The sequence below is a fragment of the Nyctereutes procyonoides genome, unplaced genomic scaffold, assembly GCF_905146905.1.
Source record: "Nyctereutes procyonoides isolate TBG_1078 unplaced genomic scaffold, NYPRO_anot_genome, whole genome shotgun sequence".
Taxonomy (NCBI): Eukaryota; Metazoa; Chordata; class Mammalia; order Carnivora; family Canidae; genus Nyctereutes; species Nyctereutes procyonoides.
This window is the reverse complement of record NW_026575131.1, coordinates 42,705,430-42,728,500: the sequence shown is the minus strand read 5'-3', so window position 1 is coordinate 42,728,500 and position 23,071 is coordinate 42,705,430. Positions and strand designations below refer to the sequence as shown.

At 53.3% G+C, this 23,071-nt stretch overlaps 1 protein-coding gene across 2 annotated transcripts in view; it reads right to left on the bottom strand.

Moving 5' to 3' along the window:
- Nucleotides 1-355: 355 nt before the first annotated feature.
- The window catches only part of FYCO1 (FYVE and coiled-coil domain autophagy adaptor 1), a 73,100-nt gene continuing 50,384 nt past the window's right edge, over nt 356-23,071 (bottom strand). For both annotated transcript variants that reach the window (XM_055342804.1, XM_055342805.1), the window contains exons 15-18: nt 16,060-16,155; nt 12,271-12,481; nt 5,924-6,033; nt 356-4,171 (exon numbers count right to left, since the gene is read on the bottom strand). In XM_055342804.1, the coding sequence (XP_055198779.1) occupies nt 4,096-4,171; nt 5,924-6,033; nt 12,271-12,481; nt 16,060-16,155 (493 nt within the window). In that variant the 3' untranslated portion in view covers nt 356-4,095. The remainder of the gene's footprint in view (nt 4,172-5,923; nt 6,034-12,270; nt 12,482-16,059; nt 16,156-23,071) is intronic.

Below are 23,071 nucleotides of genomic sequence, written 5' to 3'. Positions count from 1 at the left end.
CCATGACCTTCCCCCCTGACCCCGCTGTTCCGGTAGGTCAGCAGGTGTGCTCTTTCCTTGCAGTGTCTCCGAGTAGCCCAGGAGAGCCAGGCAGCTCACGTGGTAGAGGGGGTAGCTTAGAATGATACCTTGGCTCCAGCAGGTCTGAGCACTGACATCAGGGTAGATGGGAAAGTGTCTGGATACCAGGCCACATGGCAACCTCTCAGGGTATCTGCTGGTGTGAGCCCTTTTGAAAATCCGGAGTGTACCAGTTGAGGCTGTCTCCTGGTAGGGCAACTCAACTATGAGTCTGGTCTGGGTAACTTCATCAACGGGCCTTATGTCCCAGTAGAATAAAAGACAAGGCTACTCCCCCCATGTCATAGTGTTTGCTTTATTTAAATCCTGAGGTTAAAAATAAAACCATTCCCAATGGTGCAGCAGATGCTATAAAGGAATACATTTTGAGATATAAAAGTTTCTCACCCCTACTGCGCAGGTGGGGTGTTGGCATTGGGTGTGCTTCTGGGTAATTCTTTGGCAGGTAAGAATGCAATGGGTTCCCAGACCCACTACCCCATAAGGCCTCGAGAATTGAGGATTTGTCAATCAAAATGCAATTCTGATTTGGAAGCTGCTCAATGGAGGCACGGATGTTGCTCTGCAGCCCCCAGAGGCAGAAGCATCTCTGGATACCACTCATTATGAGGTTCTAAGGAAGCCTGTTCATTGGCGATGTCTACTGAAATCTAAAGATAGACTTTATTATCTTTAAAAAGCAATTATGGGGGAAAAGGCATTATTAATTAAGTATTCCCTATCTCCTTGGAAGAATCACAACGCAATGAGAAAAACTCCAGGTTTCCTCTAAGCAATGCCTTTCGCTCTGTGTTTTGTAAACACGGCTGGCTGGCTCACTGGTCTCTGTAAGGGTGACCGCTGGTTCTCGGAATCACAGACAGCTTCTCTCTGCTTTCACTCTCAACCCCTTGGAGCCAGGAATGGGGGTCTTACATGTAGTTATAAAGGCGAACTTTAAAAAATGAAACTCCTAAAAAACTTTAAAAATGAGCAGACATCTAACCAGTGGCCTGTAAAGCACAAATTCTGGGATTTCACCTCCAAATGGGGATTTCCTTTCATTTGAGTCTAGAACGGCTTAACCACCTTGGGGGGAGGAACAGGGAGTGGATAACTGAAGAATTTCAGAAAAACCATTCCCTTGATTTTTCAGTTATATTATGTGGTTTTTTTCTACTTTACAGACCCGGTGGGGTTTTTCAGTTCCAGATTCCTTCTTGGTCTGGTTGACCTGGAGTCCAGCAGACTCTGGCCACAAGTGCACCGTGGATGCCACGATTTATCCTGACGCCCTTCCTTGCTGCAAGTGAGCATGTCTGAGAGGCTGAGTTCTCGGCAAGGTTGCTTAGTGGCTCCTGAGGCAGAGATGAACAAGGTAGCGGGATCGGTACTACAGAGCAAGTGGCTGTTATTCAGAGAGCTGGGCCATCCAGGGGCTGCTGGGTTTTCATTTTGTTTTGTTTTGTGCTGAATAGTGGTCTGGGGTCCCATTGATGATTTCTAGTGTCAGTCTACCGGCTGGGGCTACCACTTTCAATAGTTGCTCTTCATTGTCACCTGCATTTTTTAAAAGTACCTCAACCCCCAAAACCTCAGTAAAGTCGGGAACCTCTTTAAAATAGGAATAAAGCTATTCATACAAGCCACACTGAAATACGCCACCATGTTCTCTAGTTGCATAATGCACAGCAAACTCGAGCTCACACGGCAAAATAATGAAGGAAAAGTCTGTCCAGTATGAAAATAAATAGGCGACGGCATCAGGACATGGCTGCTGGGGGAGAGCAGGCGGTCCTCTGAACTACTATGGTCAATGCCCCAGAGGGTGCACACCACAAGGGGCCCCTGCTCTCCTACAGCAGGGCTGGCTTCGTGAGAACCATGTCATTTTTAAGCTGTAGTTGGTCCCCTGCCGGCTGAGTGACAGAGGTTCACAAGGGGGGGGGGGCTTGGATGGAATGTTCCAGGCCTTTCACAGGAAACACAGGAGCTGTTAGCTGCACAGGATGGTGGCGACACCATCAGCTGGCCAGTCTCCATAGCATCCTGGGAAAGTACTCGAAACAAGACTCCAGACTGCTTTGGGTTCTTTTGTTAGTTTCTTTCTTGTGGCAGACCACTAATTCCGATGACCCTTTCCAGGGGAGAGGGTGGGTTCAAAGGCAGGACAACTTGCTCTGGAACAATCCGCTGCCCTGTAGCACACCTGTGAGGACAAGTGTGAAGCTAGGGAGAGTCTCTGGGAGTCTGGCTGCTGAGCATGGTCAAGGCCTTGGCCCCTGGGAGATGCTAGGGCCCCTGGTGGCTTTCTGCCAGAGGCAGCGGCTGCTCCAAGGAAAGAGCAGGACAGGTTCCGCTTCTCTCTGGGTTAATCTCTTGGGAAAATTTACCACTCTGCCCCCTGCCCTGCCTAAAATGAACTGCAAATGGCCAAGTCCCCTAAGGAGTGAAAGTTCTGAGTCCATCACGGAGGTTATTTCCCCCTCCCCCTGCTGCACGAGTCCCCTCTGCTGGGTGGTGGCCGGAGGGGTCTGCACTGGACCTGGCCTGGGTGCCCTGACCCGTGCTCAGGCTCTCAGTACCAGCCTGACCAAGCCTGCAGGTGACAGGATGAAGTGTCCGTGTGGTGTGACTTGACTGGTCACCAGACCAGCTGGGGGACGGGCTGGGCCCAGCACTCAGATCCCCAGACACTCTGCCTGGTGCATCTCACCTGGCCAAAGCGGTCTGCGTTGTCAGATGGCCTGCTCGCCTGTGAAAGTGTCTAAGCCCTGACTTCAGGCTCCAGCCTCCGTGAACAAGGCCCAAAGAGGCCAGCAAAGGGAAGCGGGATTCATCGGCCCTCAAGGGGAGATGGCTCCTGGTTTTTAGGGGTGGGCTGAGCCACAGGAAGTGGGCACATGGGGTGCTGGGGAACAGACCAATGGGCAGTAGGGCCGAGGAGGGAACTCAAAACAGATTCATGAATTATGCCTGTTGCACCTGAGTTACCAAAGACTTTTGATAAGAAGGCTGAAGTTTCTGAAAGTGGTTCTTACCCTGATTACGATCATTAGTAAACACGTCTGCGGGTGAGGCAGAGGCTCTTATACAGAGACAGCCCATCAGCTGAGGAGTGAGTCCTAAGGGCCAGCGCACAGCACTGCCTGTGCTGAGGGCCGCGCCGCGAGCCAGCGGGGGCTTCAGCCTCAGTGTGGAGACAGCCACTGCAGGACACGTCCTCTGTGTGTGGCGTCGGTTTCCCCGGCAGTCTTTAGTTCTGATTTCTAGGGCCATGTTTTGAACTACTGAGGGGCCTGCCTGAGTGAAGGGCTTTGCATGAGAGCAGACCTTCCCAGAAGGGCCAGGAAGAAAGTGCAGCTAGTGGCCCCTCCAAAACTGCTGAGTTTTGGAGCAGCCCCAAATTGATGGGGGCAGGAAGGGACAGAGGCCTAATGGCAAGAGGCTGGCTGGGGCTTCAGGAGGCTCCCCAGTCCACCCCGGGGTGCCCTGACTGTCATGATGGCCCTGTGAGAGGCCTCGCAGCCTGAGGACTCACAGGGTCTGGCCGGGACATCCCAGCTCATGGTCACGTAGGATGCCTGTCCCCTGCTGGGCAGAGTGGGGCGCTTCTCTCCATGAGCAGAAGTTGGGATCCCTGATCTGGCCTGGGCAACTCTCCTCGGGAGGCAGGGAGCCAGCTGTGGCTCCAGGAGAGGCTGAAGGTCTCCTGAGTGTTTAAACCTTTGGCAGAATGTCCCTTTGGGTGTGAGGACAGGTGGATCCCTAATCACTGGAAACATTGCTTGAGCCCTTAAAAGCCATGGAGGCTAAGAGTGACCGTGCGTAGTGCTAAGTACACAGGCTCCAGACAATGCAGCTCTGAGGGGCGGCCAGAGGCCTGTCTCCCAGAGTCACACACTGGTTAGATTCGGAGCAGTTGCCCCCCACCTTTTTTTTTTTTTTTTAGTGCTTTATGTGACAGGTGAGCAAGAGTAGTGTTTCCTGTGCATAAAGTGAAACTATTAGAATCTAGAATCCAGGTGCTTGAGGCTACGGGAAATCACTTCCATCGTAGATCACAGGCCTGTCAACTGTCAAGTGATAAAACACTTTCTTGGAGACAAACCTGAGGAAACAGAAGTGGGAAAGGAGGGTATCACTCAGAGCGCCCAAAGCCCAAGGGCAGGGCAGCAGTGCCTGCTGGGGCTTCCGTGGGGGCTGCATGCATGTGGGCTGGCGGAGGGGGGGCCTCTGGGAGGGCAGAGGCCTAGGTCCCTCACCTTGTTTCCTGCCTGTCCAGCAGAGCTCTACCCAGGCAAGGGTACAGGGGTCCTGGGATGTCAGCACCGACTTCCCTGGGGCTTGATACACCAACACCCCAGCCCCTGCTGCTCTGAAGCTGCTGGGGGATGTGGGGGCTTCAGGGGGCAGTGCAGGGAGTAGACTCTGAGGAGAGGTTTCTGGGGGAGGCCCACACTGGAGCACTGAAATCCATTCTGCCATCCACAGTTTAGAAATCTCTGGCACAGAATAAGGTTGGGGTTGGTCACAGGACTCTGGCTGCCTTCAGTGAGAACTAGGAGTCTGGTCAGGGCATGGGGACTGCCTTTTGCCCTCAATGGCGTCTCCTCGGCCCCTCCGAAAACTTGCAGGGAATCTCAATGAGGTGGTGATAAGGCTCACTGCTTCTGCAGAGGATACGGGGCTCACAGCCACTTGGAGCTCTGAAGGCAGATCTTTGGACATGCTGGGCCTGTGCCCATGAGTCCTGCTAATTCAAGGTATATTCCTTTGGTGGATGTCTTTGGTCACAGTCCCTGGGGGTTGAAGGCCTGGATATGGTGAGGGGCGGGGATGGCACAGCTTTCTAGTTATTCTGCTAAAAGCCAAGTGGGCTGGGAAGGGTCCCCGTGTGGGGGGATGTATGTGGCCCCTAGCTCAGGGCCCCACTCACAGAGGATGTAGTTGGGTGCTGGTCAGGCAGGTCTCCTAAAAAAGGTGGCCCCAACAAAGGGCTTATGCTGAAGCCAGAAGACACAAAAGGGATGGGTCCCAGCAACCTTAACCACCCCTATTCTGTGCCTTCATGAAATGAGGGCCCTGGTTCATGGCAGATCTCAACCGATGTGTTCCTCTCCCCAGCTCCTTCATCGGCTGCCTTCCAGCTTGTCCCCCTACACTTCCAACTTCCTGCTTCCCTAGCCCTTCACTCCTGGGTCTACATCTGGTGCTGTGATGCAGTGCTTCCCAAGACCACACTGTTCCCACTGCCATGACAAGAAGGCCCCAGGGCTCCCCCTCAACAGCTGGTCCTTGCCTTCATTTCCCCCTCCCTCCCCCCCTTGTTCCCTCCCTCTCCTTCCTCCTTCTTCCCTTCCTTCCTCTGTTTCTACTGAGCCCCCCTTTGGGCCAGACAGGGGAGCCTAGACATCTGAGAGGCAGGAGGGCTCTGCCTGGAGCCTGGAGGCAGGCCCCCTGGGTTCCAACCTGGCTCTACCACCACCAGCTGTGTGACCTGCGAGTGTGTTACCCACCCCCTCTCCTACCCCACCCCAGTCCTCAGTCCTTTAGCAGTGCCACGAGGAGAAAGGCAGTTCCTATGACATGGGTGTGCCATGGGGCTTAAATGAATCAGTAAGAGTGGAGGGCAGAGAACTCACCTGACATATGCTAAGTCTCTGTTAAGTACTAGCCTGTATTTTATAAAATCTATAATAGACACTAGACCACCACAGTATAGGAGTCTAAGATTAAAAAAAACTATTAATAATCAATTACTGATGATTAAATAGTCTCTTTTAAATGTTCACTTCTGTTCTTACAGCCAGGTGGCAGGTGAATTCTCCAAGATGCTGATGAGTGAGGTGGAAACACCTACCTGGAAAAGGTGTTGTCGAAGATGAGCATGTAGATGCCTGGTGTGCGGACCTTGAGCTGGCCCTGAATGTTCTCCTTGTGGGAGCTGCATCGGGTTGTGGGGATAAGGACCTGGGAGGAAGAGAAGATCAGAAAAAGTGTCACAGAAGCCGAGATGCCCTATGGTGCCTCCAGGCAGACCTTTTATTCTGGGGAGGGAACTAGGCCCAGGGAGGCTAGGTGCCCTGTCTGAGGTGACAGTTGAGCAAGGCTGTGAGATGTGTGTGTCGGGGATCAGCCCCAGGAGTTGGGGGGAGTCTTCCACATGCCCTGCATCTGTTGATAACCTGTGGTTGGGGAGGAGGCTGTGGGCATGCATTCTACCCAGAATCATGAGCCAGTCAGGCCCCAAAGGAGTGGTCCCCAGCTTCCTCTGACCATAGCTGAAATGTTCCACGATCTGGAGGAGCAGGCCTTTTTCTGGTCTGGAAGCGGGGGCTTATTCTAGGTGAAATCTTTGTGTTTGGCAGGCTCCTGTGGGACCTAGTGCTGTCCTGGGTGAGGGGTGTTTCACGGGATAGGCCGAGCCCCAAGCCCCTGCCCACTCCCATCCCTCAAGCACTTTGTGGAGCTGCTGAGCTTTGCCCTCTGGCTTGAACAGGCCCAGCTCCTCCAATCGCTTCTCACCTGGCCCTAGCAGGCTGCCTGTCCTACTGCACCCCATATGTCCCCATGGCCCCAGGACCCTCTCAACTTTCTGGGCCTAATCCTCAGCCTCCTATTTACCTTCTGCCTTCCCCAGGAATGAGAAATGAGTCCCAGGAAATATTTGCTTTCTCCAGGGCACGTTCTAAGGGCCTCGGTGTTGGGGGTAAATCTGAGGACAGGTGAGTGCTGAACAGTGCCAGGAGGTGTTTGGGGGAAGGGTCTTTGGATGGCCAACCTTTCCCATGAGGGAAAGTTTAAAACCAAAGATATGGAGGGGTACCTGGCTGACTCAGTCAGTAGAGCATATGATAGGAAATGAGGACATAGGAAAATAAGACAGAGGCAACCAAGATTTTAAAAGATTTTAGAGGTGATAAACACCCCAGTGGGTTTTGTCTCAGAAAGCACCCTTAGGCCATTCACGCAGGACTGACTACACATAAGTGGTCACACAGACCAGAGGCTTTAGAGACCACAGTTAACACCTCGTTGATTCAAGCTCCTAATGTGGCAAGCTTCCCCACAAGTGAGCATTTTTATTCTTTGCAAAATTAAGTGCTAGCTCCACTCTCAGAAATATAGCTTTGTGAAATTCAGTTGTTCATTCCCTTGAAACATTTTTTGCCCTGTACAAAAGGACTGAATCCAAAATGCTCATAAAAATGTGATGGCTTTTTCAACTTACACTTGAATACCAAGGCACATTTCTTGAAACCCTACGTGTTGGCCAGAGTTCCCAAAGTAAAGTAAGTTTCCACAAAACGTTCTGCCCTCAAAGATCTTGTGGTTTAACAGAGACAGCAGATAAGGAAACATTCAGTTATAACAGTGAGCATGTCATGAGGGGAGAACCAGGAGGGGTGCCCATTGCAGCTGTGCGGTGGGGGGGGGGCATCCTGGAGGAGGCTACGCTGAGCCTGGACAAGTTAGGTAGTTGGAGGGAGCTCTGGCTGTCCCAGGGAGAAGGGAAAACATATTCAAAGACATGGGAGAAGAGCTAAGATTTGATCTCTCAAGAGATAACCAAGAATAGCTCACAAGACACTGGACATCAGGCAATGGAGAACAGTGATCTTTGAGAGAACTAGGTGAGGCCTGCAGCTGCCCCAGCTCACCACTTTGAAAGGAGAAAGGAGCAACAGATAGATGGGATCAACAGAAAACAAACAGTACGATGACAGACTCAAGCCTAAGCTGATAAGTAAGTACATTAAATATAAATAGTCTAAACATCCCAAGTAAAAGGCAAAGATTATCAGGTTGACCCAACCCAACCCCATAAGAAACAACAATTTAAATATAAAGATACAAATAGGTTAAAAGTCAAAGCACATAAAAAGATATGTTGGGGTAGCACTAATCAAAAGAGAGCTGGATTGACTTTATTAATATCAGACAAAATAGATTTGATACCAAAGGATGTGGCCAGGGATAACTTCATAATGACAGGGATGTTAATGGATCAAGATGGATGGACCAGTCCTTCACATTTATGTCCCTACTGGGAGCTTCAAACACACAAAGCAAGAAGTAGAACTGCAAGGAGAAATCGGTAAATTCATAATTAACAGTTGGATATTTCAATACCCCTCAATGACTGATGGAATAACAGACAGGAGCTCAATAAGGAGATGGAAGACTTGAAGAATAGTATCAATGGACTCAATCCAACTGACATTTACGGAACACTCCACCTGACTATAGCAGGACACACCTTCTTTTTGAGTGTACTGGGGACACCTGGGTAGGCCACCTTCTAGGCCATTGGAAAAGAAAAAAAAAATCCCACCTCATATTTAAAAGGATTCAAGTTACACAGTCTGTTTTCTGACTACAAGGGAATGAAATTAGAAATAATTGGTCTCTGGAAAATAAAGATATTTGTAAACTAAGTAGCAGTTTTAAATAGCACATGGATCAAAGAGAAATAAAAAATCAGAGGGAGACCCCACAGGCATGGGAGAGAGCGTGCACAGCATGTTCCTGACACCACCGTACATGTGCTCTTGTTGGGAGCTGGTGGTGGTGAGGGAGTAGAGCCCAAAACAAGCTTGGAGGGGAAAAAGATGCATGGGGAGCTTACTGTGGGTAGGACTTGGGGTAGCCACTTCTGCAGGTGGTCTCATTAAATTCCACTAATGTTCTAGTGTATTCAAATTCCACCGGGGACTGGGAATTCTGGGAGGTTGAGAGTTTGGGTTTGCTTCCATGGTCTGTAACCTAAGAATTCTGACCCTGGACACTCCAGCTAGCACTCTAAGGAGCCACTAGATAGGAAGGCTGGCTGTTTATACAAGGGTGTCTGCGCACCCCACACCTCAACCTCAGCATTTACTACCTTGATTGCAGAGCAACAACAGAGAGCTCGTTAGGGGGTCCTCTGAGGAAAGTACGTTTAAAACAATATGCTTCATTTCCTTAAAACATTCTGCACCACAGACCTTTCAGTCATCTCAGCTCTGCTTTTCACACCAGGGTCAAAATCTATGAGATTTTTCTCAGGTGCCAAAGCTCACACAGATGAGGTGGTGGGAAGATGATGGGGGTCTCTGGAATAAACCTGAGGCAGGTCTCTGCTGGGTGGGCTCTGGGAGCGCCTCCCCCCAGCCTCCAGTGCCTGTATGGCAGTGCCCTGATTCATGTCATGTGTCAGCAAGACAGTCCAAAATGGTTTTATTGATATTCGGATGGGCTCCCATGGCCCTGGACTCTGTACAAAGCAAGGGTTCTAGGCTCAGTGGAAGAAGTGAGTCATAAAAGGCTACATAGACAAACAGGTTGGTGGTTGCTGGGGGTGAAGGTTGGAAAGTGACTGCTAGTGGGTACAGTTTCTTTTGGGGATGATGAAAATGATCTCAAATTAGAGTGGCAACAGTTACACAACGCTGTGAAGGCACTGCGTATCTTAAGTGGGCCGATTATCTGGCATATGAATTATATCTCAATAACGCTAACAAACACCGAGTCAAGGGTTCTTGCTCCCAGTCCTGGTTCTTCCTCTGATTCCCAATGGCCCCAGGCAGGCTGTCCAGTTTCTCTGGCCAAACAGGGGTCCGTTGCCCAGAGAGAGGGCAGGGCCTGGGTCCTGTTCCCTGCTCCATCCCCAGGCTTCAGGACAGCAGATGCCCATGGGCAGCCTCAAGACTTTGATGGACAGTTTCTTCAGTCAAGCATCTTCCCAAAGTCACAATCTCTAATCTCAGTGTTGAGGCACAACCTTGACCTCTGGAAGGAAGCCCTTTGGAGAGGAGGCAGCCCCGGGGGCGGGGCAATATCTGCTGGGTGCCTCCAGAAATGGGGCTGGCCTTTTCAGTGTGGCTCCTCTACCCGGGGTGTCTCCTGGTTTGGCCCAAGGCTCCTCCCCTGATGGCTGTCCCCCAGGTGCCTCCCCACCCCCAGCAGGACACTCTCTATCTGGAATCGTGGTTATCTGTTCACTAGAGGGTGGATCTCCTCAAGGGTGGATCCCACGTTGTCCCTTCTCTCTCTAGCTCTGATGCAAACAACAGAGCCCGGTTTAGCAGAGGCTCAGCAGATGGCTGTGAGCAGACTCTAAGTCGCTTTATCTACACCTCCATAATCACACCCGAGTGCTTCAATCAGTTCTGTACATGGTTTCCTGTAAGGCTCAGGCAGGTCAGGGGATCCCACAGGGAAGGCCCCCAGACAGATGCAGAGGATGTGCATCTGGGAATAGGTTCCTAGGCTGATGTCTGTCCAGGGGACATTCTGGCAGAAATAACACCTACTCCGTGGTGGCTGGTGATGCTGGGCTTATGAAGGCTGAGGGCACCTGATCCCCCTTCTTGCTTGCCCCCCGCATATGGGCTCTTTCTGCCCCCTGGCGTCACCTCTGAGAAACACACTGGTAGTTCTGAGCCCCAGAGACCACCTGGAAGCTGCAGATGAGGAAAGCTCCTTCTTCAGGTCTCCAAGCTAGAGCCCTGAATCCTTGGAGGAACCACATGGAGGAGAACCCAGGGCTGTGAGGATTTGGCGGGTGAGTGATGGAGAAAGGCGAGAGGCCCACGGCTTGGCCACATGTGAGCAGCAGGCACGGCAAAGGCCTGGACACGGGATTTAGTTCCCCCTCCTTGCCACCGACACCCACTGGTGTTTAATGTGGGAGGAAGCGGTACTGTTACTTGGTAGGCCTTGGGCCTATGAGGACGGACAGCCAGGGGGCTGGAGGCAAGGTCCTGGTCAGTGTGGGGCTGACAAGCACACCGGTTACGGTTACCTCATCTGCAAAGGAGGACTGAGGCCTGGCCCACGTCACCCTCCCTGCATGCAGCTGGCGGGGGCTGTGTCTGCACCTGCTCCCACACCGCAAGCCCAGGACCTCCTGGGGGCAGAGTTGGAACCTCAGGAAGGAAGGGCTCCAAGCTGGGTATGTGGTCTGGCCATGAGCCCCCCCCCCAAAGGGAAGGGGGGGTGGAGTGGTTTCTAAATAAGAATAAACACGAAACTCCACAAAACAAGGCCACCTCAAGGAGGCTAGAATTCAATTTTAGGAGTGAATTTGAAGAGGACAAAAATGACAAAGCAGTCTCTATAGCAGTGAGCAGTACCAATGGTGCAGAGATGGCAGGAGAGCTAGCCAGCTCCCCGCCGCCCATCCCGGCCCTCACTGAGAGCCCCCTGCAGCCAGCAGCCCACATGCAGGAGGGACTCAGGGATATTTGCACACAGACCGTACAAGGGTCTCCTTCTACGTGTCTTCAAATTGCTCTCCCCCACCTTGCTTCCTGCCATCTCTGGAGCATGAAGGTTTCTGCATGGGGCAGCAGCCTGAGGTCCACTCTAAGCTTCTGTCTGTCCTTTCCAGCCCCCCTACCCACAATGATTCAAATGGGGCTTGAGTTTCTACCCAAACCAGCTCCCCCTTCCCTCATGCTGAGTCAGCCTCCCACCGAATCCTGCTCGACTTTCTCTCCCGGGCTCTGGATCTCACCCCATCTTATCTTCTCTGGCTTCCAACCCCATGAGCCAGGCCCATGGCTCTCAACCTTAGTTACTCACTGGACTTACCTGGGATGCCTGTGTCCCAGCCCCAGGGCTTCTGATTGAGCGGTGTGGCTATGGCCTCGGAGGTGGGCATTTCTAATGTGTAGCCAAGATTGGGACCCATGGTCCAGGCCATCATCAGCATCCCACGCTTATGAACTGAGATCTGCCACCAAGACTTCAAGCCCCACCACCCAAGTGACACAATGGCTAGGTGTGTCTACTGAGGTCTCTGAGGTGAGACGCCAAACACCCCAAGCTCATAACCCTTCTAATGGTGACCTGTTCAGGCTCTCCTGTTCGGGCTCTCCAAGGCTGTTAAAAAAGGGATCCCAAATCTGTATTCTCTAATGATCTGTCCCAAGGTCAGAGGGAAGCTGTCTGACCCAGGAGCAACCTTCAGGCACCTGCAGACCTCTCTAGCCTGCAGGTCTCTCCCTCCCCAAGCTGGCCAAGACCAGGTGCTTTGGCTGCTGCATGGGATGCAGCCCAGAGGGCTTTCCCACCTGCCTTCCTCTGTGTCCCTGTCACAGCTGCAGCCCAAACGTTCCAGGTGAGTTCTGCCCAGCAGAAGGTGGGGTGGCTACAGCCCCGCAGTAGGAGAGGTCCGCCCGAGCACCCTGCCGTATGAGCAAGCGTAGGAGCCGTCCTTACCTTACACTGATCCAACGGTGTGTCCTCTGCCTCCTGGAAGACCACACTGAAGGAGATACTCTTAGGGTCGGAGGAGAAGACCCAGCTGATGGTGAGGCCTGCCTCAGCCACGGTGATAGGGATGAGGCTGTAGGTACTGGACCGCACAAACAGCTCCCTGTTGCTCTCCCCAAAGTTGGCGATCTCTTCTACCGTGAGGGGTAATTTTATCCTAAGATCCAAATGCAGAGAGGGCCCTGAGTCCGCTGGCCAGGTCATCTGTGGCTCAGAGGTGGCCGGAAGCCCTGGAGGTTCCTGGGAGGCCAACCCCTGGGTTACCTTGACAGACAGGCTTAATTGTGGTGAAAACCTGGATGTGCAGCTCACGTCAGTATGAGCCCTGACTGTGTGCCTAGCATGGTTCTTGGCCCCGAGGACACAGAAGTAAACCACAGGGATGACAATCCCTGCCTGTGTGGGGCTGGCACGTACCCATAGGGCTGTTGGAGGTGAAGGCCGGCCCGAGGTGCTCCACGCGCCCAGGGGTGGGAAGCACACCCATCATTAGAAACTTCCAGCCCTCTCGGCGTCCCTCTTTTCAGTGGATATCTGGGGCCTACTGGTAGATTCCAAAGGGGCACCCTGACTTTTCTTAAACGGGTTCCAGGACCTGCCCTGGAACCTGTCTGCTGCGGAGTCTCACCCCCGGGAAGCCTGAGGTTCCTCCCCTGCAAACAGGGCCAACCCTGCCCATCTGCTGACAGGTGTGGGGAGGGCCTCCGAGGATGAGCTGGATGGGAGCAGAGCGGAGCGGGGTCCTGCGGCTGGTTCCTGGCCGAGCAGCGCCCCCTCCTGGACAGAGCACGCTCGCGCGGGTCACCAGGACAGCCTCAGGGGAGGGGTGCCACCTCAGCAGGGAGAGGCCTTGGGCGAGTCTCTTCCCCTCAACTGTGAACCGGGAAGGTGGCAGCCACTACGCGCAGGGCCCTCTGCTCACAGGCTTCCTGTGCCAGCACCACGGCTACGGGAGGAAGCATGACACTCCCATTTTACACACAAGGAAGCCAAGATTCAAACAGGTTAAGAAACCTGGTCCAGGGCAGCCCTGGGTGGCTCAGCGGTTTAGTGCTGCCTCCAGCCCGGGGCCTGATCCTGGGGACCCGGGATCGAGTCCCACGTCGGGCTCCCTGCATGGAGCCTGCTTCTCCCTCTGCCCACGTCTCTGCGTCTCTCTCTGTGTCTCTCATGAATAAATAAATAAAATCTTAAAAAAAAAAAAAAAAAAAAAAAGAAACCTGGTCCAGGTCCCCCGGCGCTGATATGAAGCCATCACCTGTCCGCTACACCAAACTGCCTCTTGTGGTCAAAATCTATTACTGCTCCCCTAAAGGCAGCAGCGGAAGCTAAAGCTCAGAGAGGTTAGGTAACTAGCTCATGACTGCACAGCAAGTAAGTTACAGGGCCGAGTTCCGTCGGCCTTCAAAGCTGTGGAGATGGATGGAAATATCCCCCAAAGCTGTGCTAGTAAGAAGAGTAATCAAGGACGAAAAAATCCAAAATGCCCTACAGAACAGCCCTGGCAAAGTCATTCCGCTTTTGTGAAGCCTTAATTCAACCTAACGTTTTCCCATGTGTTGATTTAGGCTTTATTTCTAATTATGTACAAAAAGCCTTGTCCAACATTCACAATTTTCAAGAGTCTGAGAGTTAGTCAAAGGGTCTATTTTGGGAAAGAGGTCTTTCTTGTAAGGAGTGAATCTTACTGCACCACCCTATGCGCAGTCACCCTGACAGAACACCCTACTGATGCCGTGCCATTTTATAGTTTTACATTCCCTCACATCCAGTCATTTAGATTGTACTTTTAGTCTTTTCTTTATTTTATTTTTTTTTTACCTTTCTAGACCTCATCTGTTCACTGAAAGGATGATACTCAGTCTTCCCAAAGGAGAGGTTAATAAAAACAAATCAACATCTTGCCATCTCTGCTCAAATATTTTTTTTTTTTTTTAAGAGAGAGACAGAGACAGAGAGAGAAAACACAAATTGAGGGAGGGGCAGAGGGAGACAGAATCTTAAGCAGGATCCATGCCAAGTATGGAGCCCAATGTGGGGCTCGATCCCATGACCTTGAGATTGTGACCTGAGCTGAAGTCAAGAGTCGGACGCTTAACTGACTGAACCACCCAGGCACCCCTCAAATATAACTTTAAATAAAAGGAGCCCACTATCTACTGGACCCACATCATTAATGTAAATTCTCCTGGTTTCCCTACTTCTGTCCTTGTCACTCCATAGTCATTCTCCACATGGCAACCAGAACGATCTTTTTTCAAATGTAAATCAGATTAAGTCATTCTGTTCCAAACCTCATTTGGGGGCTCCCATTTCCCTCAGATTAAAAGCCAAAGTCCTGTCAATAGCAAACAAGGGGGCCCTGATGTGACAAGGGCCCCCTTCCCTCTCTGACTCAGTTTCTCTCAATCTCTCTGCTTCAGTCACACTGGCCCTTTCTCTGTTCTTTGAACATGCCAGCTGCCATTCTGCCCCAGGGCCTTTGTACTGCCTGTTCCCTCTGCCTCAATGCTGTTCCCTCACAGATCTGCACAACAACTCCCTCCAGTCTTTACTTTCTTAGTGCCACTTTATTTAAAATCACAAATTCCACCCTCCCCATCCTCCTTTGTTTCTTTCCCACAGCAAGCACACCTTGTTGCACATTATGTGATTCACTTGTTTACTTATGTTTATTGTCTGTCCACCCCTGCTGGGATATAAACTAAACATGAAGGCAGGGATCTTTGTTTTGCTCACTGACATACTCCAAGGACCCAGAACATACCTGGTGCCTGCTAGGTGCTGAGTGAGTATCTGTGAGTGATTGAGTGAATCTAGTCAGTGACTATTAAGCCATTATGCAGGCATTAGACACACCACAGGAGAAAAAGAATAGGATACATGAAAAGACTCATGCAGTGGTAAGTTTTAAAAGACTATGGGGGCAGGGTGCCTGGGTGGCTCACTCAGTTAAGTGTCTGCCTTTGGCTCAGGTCACGATCTCAGGGTCCTGGGAACAAGTCCTGCGTCGGGTGCTCTGCACATCGGGGCGTCCACCTCTCCCTCTACCCCTCTCCCCTACTCATGCTCTCTTTCTCTCTCTCAAATAAATAAATAAACTATGAAATAAGATGTAGAATATTTTGTGTTGAAAACTATGTAGATATGTATTTTTAAAAACCGGAAGGCTATATACACTGAAGTGGTTTGCTTGTCTTTTCCTATTTTATACAATGAAAATGGACTGCTCTTACAGTAAGAAAACAAAACAAAGTTATTTAAAAAAAAGAAGAACACAGGGCACAGGCCTGAGAAAGGGATGGCTTAGGGGGAACGGGGAGCTTCTGAAGGTGAGGGAACTGTTCTCTGGCATCACTGTGGTCACACGGGGGCGACACTGACCCATCCTAGACCTGTGTCCCCACTCTGGGTCACACTGGGGCCTGGAGCCAGCTGGGCTCTGAGGCCCCTGAGATCATAGAAGCCCCTGGCTGGCGTGGGGCTCAGCAGGATAACTGGTGATTACACTGTATTATTTGTCAAAATCTAAGCATCGTACACATAGAGGGGGAATTTACTGTGTATAAATTGTACTTTTTTTTTTTTAAGCACAGACTGAAAGCCACCATCAGTGCCACGTCAGAGCCTCTGAGGGGCTTCCAGCTCCTCCCCAGAAGTGATGCCCTGGGGCATCCAGCTCAGGGGCAGGAGGTGGGGCGGGGGAGGGGGAGGGGGACGACACCCGTCACTTACATCAGTTCTCCGGACTTCAGCAAGCAGATCTCGGCATCCTGTCCCAGCGGCATGTCTTCAGTGTCCTCAGGGGTGAGCGAGGTTGACATGGTATCCCTGAAATGTCATACACAAGAAGGCACAGCCATTTGGTCATCAGCATGCGGGGTCCCACACCCTGGGGTCCGCAGCCGTGGGGTCAAGTAGCCAACCGCAGAATGCATGGGATCCTTTGGTCACAGAGGCCACAACAGGGCGTCTGGCAGGCTCTCCAGGGACTGGCACAGGGGCCAGGCCCAAGCAGGCAGGACAAGGAGAAGTCAATGGGGCTACCGTGACTTCCCCAGCGTCTTTCCTGTGGGTGTGGGGAGGGGCTGCACACAACTCAGGCCACCCTCCTACCCCACGCCAGTGGAGTACGGTCAGCAGCACCCTGGGGTCCTGCCTGGCCAGCCAAGCCTGCTCTGGCCCATCTCTGGGGGACAAGGACAGACCCCCAGGAAACAACATGGGCCAAGGGGGAGCAGTGGGCCAAAGCCACGGACAGAGAGTGGGCCTACGCCGCACGTCGTCTTTCACTCATGACCCAGTCAGCGCAGACGCAGCGTGTTCCCACGGCGCTCCGTGGAACACCAGGGCCGGGGCGGAGGGCCCCACATGCTCCCCCTCACGGAGCCCCTGCACACTAGACAGGAAGTTCGAGGCTCTAGGGAGGCAGCAAGGACATCTACTGGACTTGAACCCTAGCGCTCCTGTACTTATTTGATCACGGAACATTTTAAACTCCTACTGAACTGCTTACTCTGGGAACAGAGACAGCAGGCCTCCTTCAGTGACAGGGACACAGGGGCCCAGGCGGCTCCTGAGATGGAGGCCAGAGCCCCACACCCCGACTCCAGCTCACTGCGCATCCTGCCAGAGCCCCACATGTCTGGCTCAGCGTCTGTCATCTCTGGGGAGTCAAGCTGAACCAGCTCGAGGTGCTCTGCTCAGAGGAAGCTTAGTCCAGAAAGGAAGAATTATCTGCCCCAGGGTCTAAGTGTGAATAAAGAACATCTCCCACCTAGCACAGCTTCTTCCTAAAATGTCACAATAACCCCCTTCCCAGACGTCTCTGGGGTGAGATCAACGTGCCCCAAACTGTCCCCCTCTCACCTGCGACAGGTACCCCTGAGCTCTCACCAGTTTGGCCCTGGGGGCTCTCATTCGACCCCTGAGGCCCTGAGGGAACGGGAGCGAACTCAGTCCTGCTCCACCCCACCCACCGGTGAAGTGCCCGGCGATGTCGGCCCAGGTCCACGCTGGAGTGGGGGCTGGGCAGGACACCGATGCGGGCACGAGCCCCACCCCGCAAACGCCCTCCGTCTGAGTCAGCAACACACGCACACGCAGCTGGAAGAAGGTGCTCTCGGCACACAGAGCGGCCCAGGCAAGGTCAGAGGCCGGCAGCAGGCATCCGGATCTCGTGCTCGCACGGCTCCCCCTCCACCACCTTCGCACCCACTCGGGCACCAAGCTCACAGCTCCACCCGGAGTGCGGCCTTGACTTGTGCTCGCAAATGACAGTATGTCTGGACTGCGTGGCGTGCCACCCAGAGCCGTGCCTGGGATGGGCTCTGCAGGATTCCCAGCCAATTCCTGCGCTCAGGTGAGCTCAGGACCTACCCTCGTACCATCTCTGGGACATCAGAAATTCAAGACTGCTCAGCAGCTGCACCTAAGGCTCACAGAACTTCTGCTGGAGGCGGCAACTACGACCTCTGCCTGGAAGTGATTCCCAGCACACTGCTGCTCACATTTCACTGCCAGGAGCGTCCCATGGCCAAGCCCGCTGCCCTGGGGGCTCCTCCTTCCACAGGGAGAAGTACGGACACCAAGGGGTAGGGATGTACAACCTGCCCACGGGGAGGGGCTGCAGATAGTCTACAGTCTACGTCCTGTGTCTCAGGCCAAGGCTCCACACTCCGTTGGTAGGACCTCACAGGACCTGAAGGTCCACCGGCTGAGCACCCACGGGTAGTTCAGAGGTGGCAAAATTCAGCAAGTCTCCCCCAAGCCTGTCCTGGCCGTCACTCAACTGTGGGGATGGGAACATCTGCAAGGAGTCGGGAGTGCACCTGCATGAACGGTCCTGCACCCTGAGTCTGGGACAGGCAGCTTCACCAGGGGCTCGCTCACGCACAGGCATCTGCGGCCTGCTCCCACCCTGCATGCTCCTCCCACTCCTGTCACAGCCTTGGTCACGCAGGGCCTTACTTATCTCTTTTTGAGTCCTCTCTCTCCTGGACTGAGTGCCCTTTGGAAGCAGGGGCTGCAGCTGCGCTGTCCCTACCTCACAGGACTGGCATGCTGCGGGCTGGCCGGTGTCCTTTCCAGGAGCCAAACAACGTATGTGCTACTTGCTAAGTGGTATACGTGGGGGTGTAAAACGTTAGTGTGGAAATGCAGGAAGGGGCAGAGGCATGTTGACAAAGTCGAGGATAGAACCGAGGCTGGATCCCTGGAGGATGAAGACTTGGAGTCACGCATGGAGCGTGGAGCAGCAGATGCTGGCTTAGCAGCACAGCCACCGTTAACTTCTAAGGCCTCTCTGCCCAGAGGAGGACAGGTGCCGCCCAGGGAGAGGCCTCTGTCCTCTGGGGAAACCTCTGAGTGCAAGACGGGGCTTCACTGGAGTGGCCCAGACGTCACATCACGCCCATTGACCAGCAGGCCCGCAGCCCTCCTGCCATTTAGCTCCCTGTCCTGGCCTCGTCCCAGTCTGCTGCAGGGCTGAGGCCACTGGGGGTGAGACTGTTCTCAGGGCGCCGCTGTGGGGGGGTGGGGATGGAGGCCGGCATGGGGAGCCAGCAAGGCTGCCTACATAACCAGTTGCTCACTGGCACCCAGCTGTCCAGCCGGCACTGGGTGTGCACATTCTGTGCACAGTCCCCCTCAGTCCAAGATAAACAGGAGAGCCTGTCGTCTTCATGAACACCCAGCCCTCCAGGGGCTGAGCGGTGGGGGCTCCACGTGTCTAGCTGGAGCTCCTCGGGGCTCCAGAGGGCAGGAGAGGCGGTGTGGCTCTTGGTGGGGTTGCCACCCCAAGGTGGTTCCAGTCTTGGCTTTATGACTAATTGTGACTCTGCATGCCCTTCCCTCCTCTGAGGCCTGTTCTCTCTTCTCCACATGGGAGGAGGAGACGGAACCAGATGGATTCCAGGCTCCACTCCGAACTACAGGCTCGGCTGGAAAAGGTTCCTCCCTCGGCCTTTTCCGCTCTTCCCAGGGAAGGTACAGCAAGAACATGCCTGACTCGCCTGCTGCCATGGAGGGCAAGCCTGGTCCCTCACTGCCCCTCTTCCTCCCCGGCCCAGCCCCTTCACCCCCTGACGTCTTCCTTGCCCACCTCCTTCTGTGGCTCTTGAGACCATTGGCTTCTACATCCCCCATCCTTCTCCTGGGAGAAAGAGAATCACAGAATGTCAATGTGAGAGGCTGTTCAGGGGATCAACCACACAACCCCCCATTTGGCGGCCATGGATGTGGGGTCCTGAGGAGCCCGGGCAGGCCCCAGGCCATTCGGGCCTGCCTCAGGCCATTTGTCTTCATCCTTGTGCCAAGTGCAAATACCGTCTGAGACAAAGAGAAATGACATCTGATAGAACAAAACAAACTCTGAAGCCTCTTGCTTTTCCAGCGATGTCCTAACCCATCACTCCCTGTCCTCCTACAGCTCCCCCCCTCTGGCCACGACGACGATGACAGACAAGCCCTGATGACCTTCTAGTACGTGCTTCTGAGGATAGGTCCCCAATCCTTGCAGGCCTAGGCTGAGGCCCTGCACAGGAAGGAGGGTGGGGTGGGAAGCAGGGTGGGCAGGGGGCGGTGATGCTGTCCCTAGCTAAGGATGAAGGGCACAGAGGTTTCTTCTTGATGGCTTTTCAAACTGTGGGTTTGTGGCCCATTGTGGGGTTCGTGAATCAGCTTCACAAGTTGTGACTCACATTAGAAGAAATCGAATGGAAATTGCCGAAGCAGGAGCATACTGCATGTGGTCAGGGCAGTACCGCGTCGCAGGGCTCTTGCTCTGCCTTCGTGCTACATGGACGTGCACACCCTGTGTAGTTGGGTAAAACGGGTACCTTACCGTGGGATGCAGCGTAAGAGCAACTGCTTCCAGCCGTCAAAGGATGAGAAACAAGCTTGAGGATGACACGGAACAAAATCACGGCCACGAGGGGGCACCCTCTCTCCTGCCAGAAGCGTTTCCTTTTGTTGCCATTGGGGCATTTTTTCTGAGCAGTGGAGGCGAATGCACTACACAAGGCGGGCCCTTCCTCCTCCCCTTGCTCGGGCCATGGAGCCTCCTGCTGGCGATGGTGACCGCTGATGGCATGTCACCCTTTCCTGCTGAGTTTCCGTCCCTGAGCCTGTCTGTGGTCAGGAGAGCTGAACTTGTCTCAAGGCACACGTCTGTTTGGCCAACTCCTTCCCGTCCCTCTGGGGCTGGTCACCTTGGCATCCCCGGGGATGCCGCCCTGCACGCTGTCTACGCTCAATCAATGTCCAGATTACGTGCTCTGGCTGAGCTGGCTTTCTTCCCACGTGCCCCCAACAGAGCACATGACCAAGGGTCCACTTTAGAACCAAGTGAGAATAAAGTGGTGGCCAGGGGACAAGGCAGACGGTGGGGAAGTCCCCAGCCATACAGTCCAGGGGCCCGTGCCTGCCTGGATGAGGGGTCATGGGGTGGGGTGTCCCCTCTGGCCTGGTCTCTTTAATAGCTTCCTCTCTCAAATCAAAATGCCTCAGCTGCTTTTTCATGGAATTACTGTACAACTTCAGTCCTGAGAATGCCGGGGGGACAGATCCTCTGGCTTTTGGGTTTGGCTGAAGAAGAAAGGATGCCTAAAAAGCCCCTCAGGTCCGAATGTCTTGCTGACAGACCGCCTTCCTCAGGCTGTTTCTCGGCCTCACTAAGAGCACGGTGAGAAGCGCTGCTTTGCCCAATTACCCAGGGTCCACAGTCCCCAGGCCAGCTTCTACCCGTGGTCAGAGGATGGCTCTGTTTACAAGTCACTGCTCAGTACAGCCGCCACCAGCCTCATGGGGTCACCTGAATTCTAACTTCACCACAATTTTTAAAAAGCCAACAATTTGGCTCCTTGGTTGCACCGGCCACACCTCAGGTGCTCAACAGCCACTGTGTGGGACAGGTCCGTCCCGTAGATGGTGCTAGTGAGCCGCTCGGGCTTGGAACGCAGCGCTGAGCCATGCCACGGACCACACTCCCCGTGGCATCTGGGGGGCATTTTGCCATTTTACTATTAAAAGTTAATTCCTGGTAGTTCTTTCGGTCACTGGCTTCCTTTTTTGCCTAAAAACCGAGAGATGAAGAGCACCTCTGGCATTTTGATTTCTGATTTCTTTGTAACCATGGTCCGACCACAACACCCAAACCTGCAGGCCCAACCTCAGAGCCGACAGCCAGGCGGCTGCGCAGGCCTCTCCAGCTCTAGTCGGAGCCGCCTGCTGGTTGGGCTGTTTCTCTGAGGCTTTCGGGTCCTAATTCAACCTCCACGGCCCCCCATCATCCACCAGTGCTTTGTGGTTAGGCTTCTGCCAGCGGCAGGGACTGCCTCATTCCTGGGTCCTGGGGCTGAAGGTCCATCTAGGGCTCTGGTTCTGGAACGTTGGGTGTTCTGGAAAAGCAAGCAGGTTGATGCACTCTGACTTGCAAGATAAACCTGTAGTGGGCAGGGCCGCTGCTTCCTGTCTATTCTTCCCCTAGTTCTATTTAGAAAATGTGTTAAGTATTCCAGAGGCAATCTAAAACATATGATTGGGTGGTTGTCGTTAAGTTTTGAGTTTTGTTTCAAAGAAAAGTAATGTCGTAATGCCCTTGAAAATGCTGAGTGCTACAAATGGGCAGATTAAAAAAAAAAAAGACAAGCTGGCATTTTGTGAAGTGACTGAAATAAGATTCTGGCCTCCAGAATGGGCGGTGGCTCCCTCCTCCAATTGAGCTGCAAATCTTTGACTGGAGAGCTTCCTGCTGGAGAGTGGCGATGACCGATGACCACGATGACCACGCAGCCGTGCTTTCTCAGACGCGTGTCCCCGCCCTCCCTGCAAGGCTGCACACAGTTGTGGAGGGGCCAGGGCGAGGCCTGTTTCTTCCCACGGAGGATGAGTGCTTGCACTTCCCAGACCAGAGGGCATGGCCGCATGAGCGTTTGATAAGGCTCAGGATGTTCTAACTCTGTTCCGTGAACGGGTCCCAAATGACACAAGTGGCTTGTCCCCGGGAAAAGCTCATCTCTCAAAGCCCAAAAGATTCCCAAATGAAAGGCTGGCTCACCCGGAAGGGATGTCTTGCCTTAAAAAGTCTCTTTCAGAGGATGGGTGCTTTGGCTTACCTCCGTCAGTATTTGGATTGGCCCATCCACTTGTTCATCATCCCTTAGCCCCCGTGTCTACCTGCCTTATGTCCAGAGGCACACACTCTACATAGCCTCACGGCTCCTGCCCTCAGGGAACATCTCATTTGTTTGTATCAGTGTGGTGGAAGGATTTGAACTAGTTTGTTCAAAAAAGCCTTGAAGATCCACTAGCAGCCTTTAAAGTTTCTACTAGAAACACTGGGATAGGTCCATACTCAGCACGCAGTACAGGGAACACTGGCTCTGCAGCCAGACAGCTGCTGGGTGACTCCAGGGGCATGAATGTTCTTCGGCAAGTGTGCTCATCTCTTGACCCCTCTGCTTACTCATCTGTAAAGGATGAGGGCTGGACAGCTGGGTGCTGCCCACCCAGTGCCTGACACCTTGCCCTTAGGAAGAGCCGTAGGAGCCAGTATGCCCAGCAGACTTGGACCAGCCATGACAGGAAGTGGCTGAATGGGGTGCAGAGTCAGGGGAGAGAGGCCCAGTGACTCAGCACAAGGGCAGCTGCTTCTGGGAAAGAAGTGGAGTTTGCACCTCTACTTGGCAGCCTTTTCTGCTTGGGGGAGGTGCTGAGGAATAGACCCCAGCAGGCATTCCTCTGACTC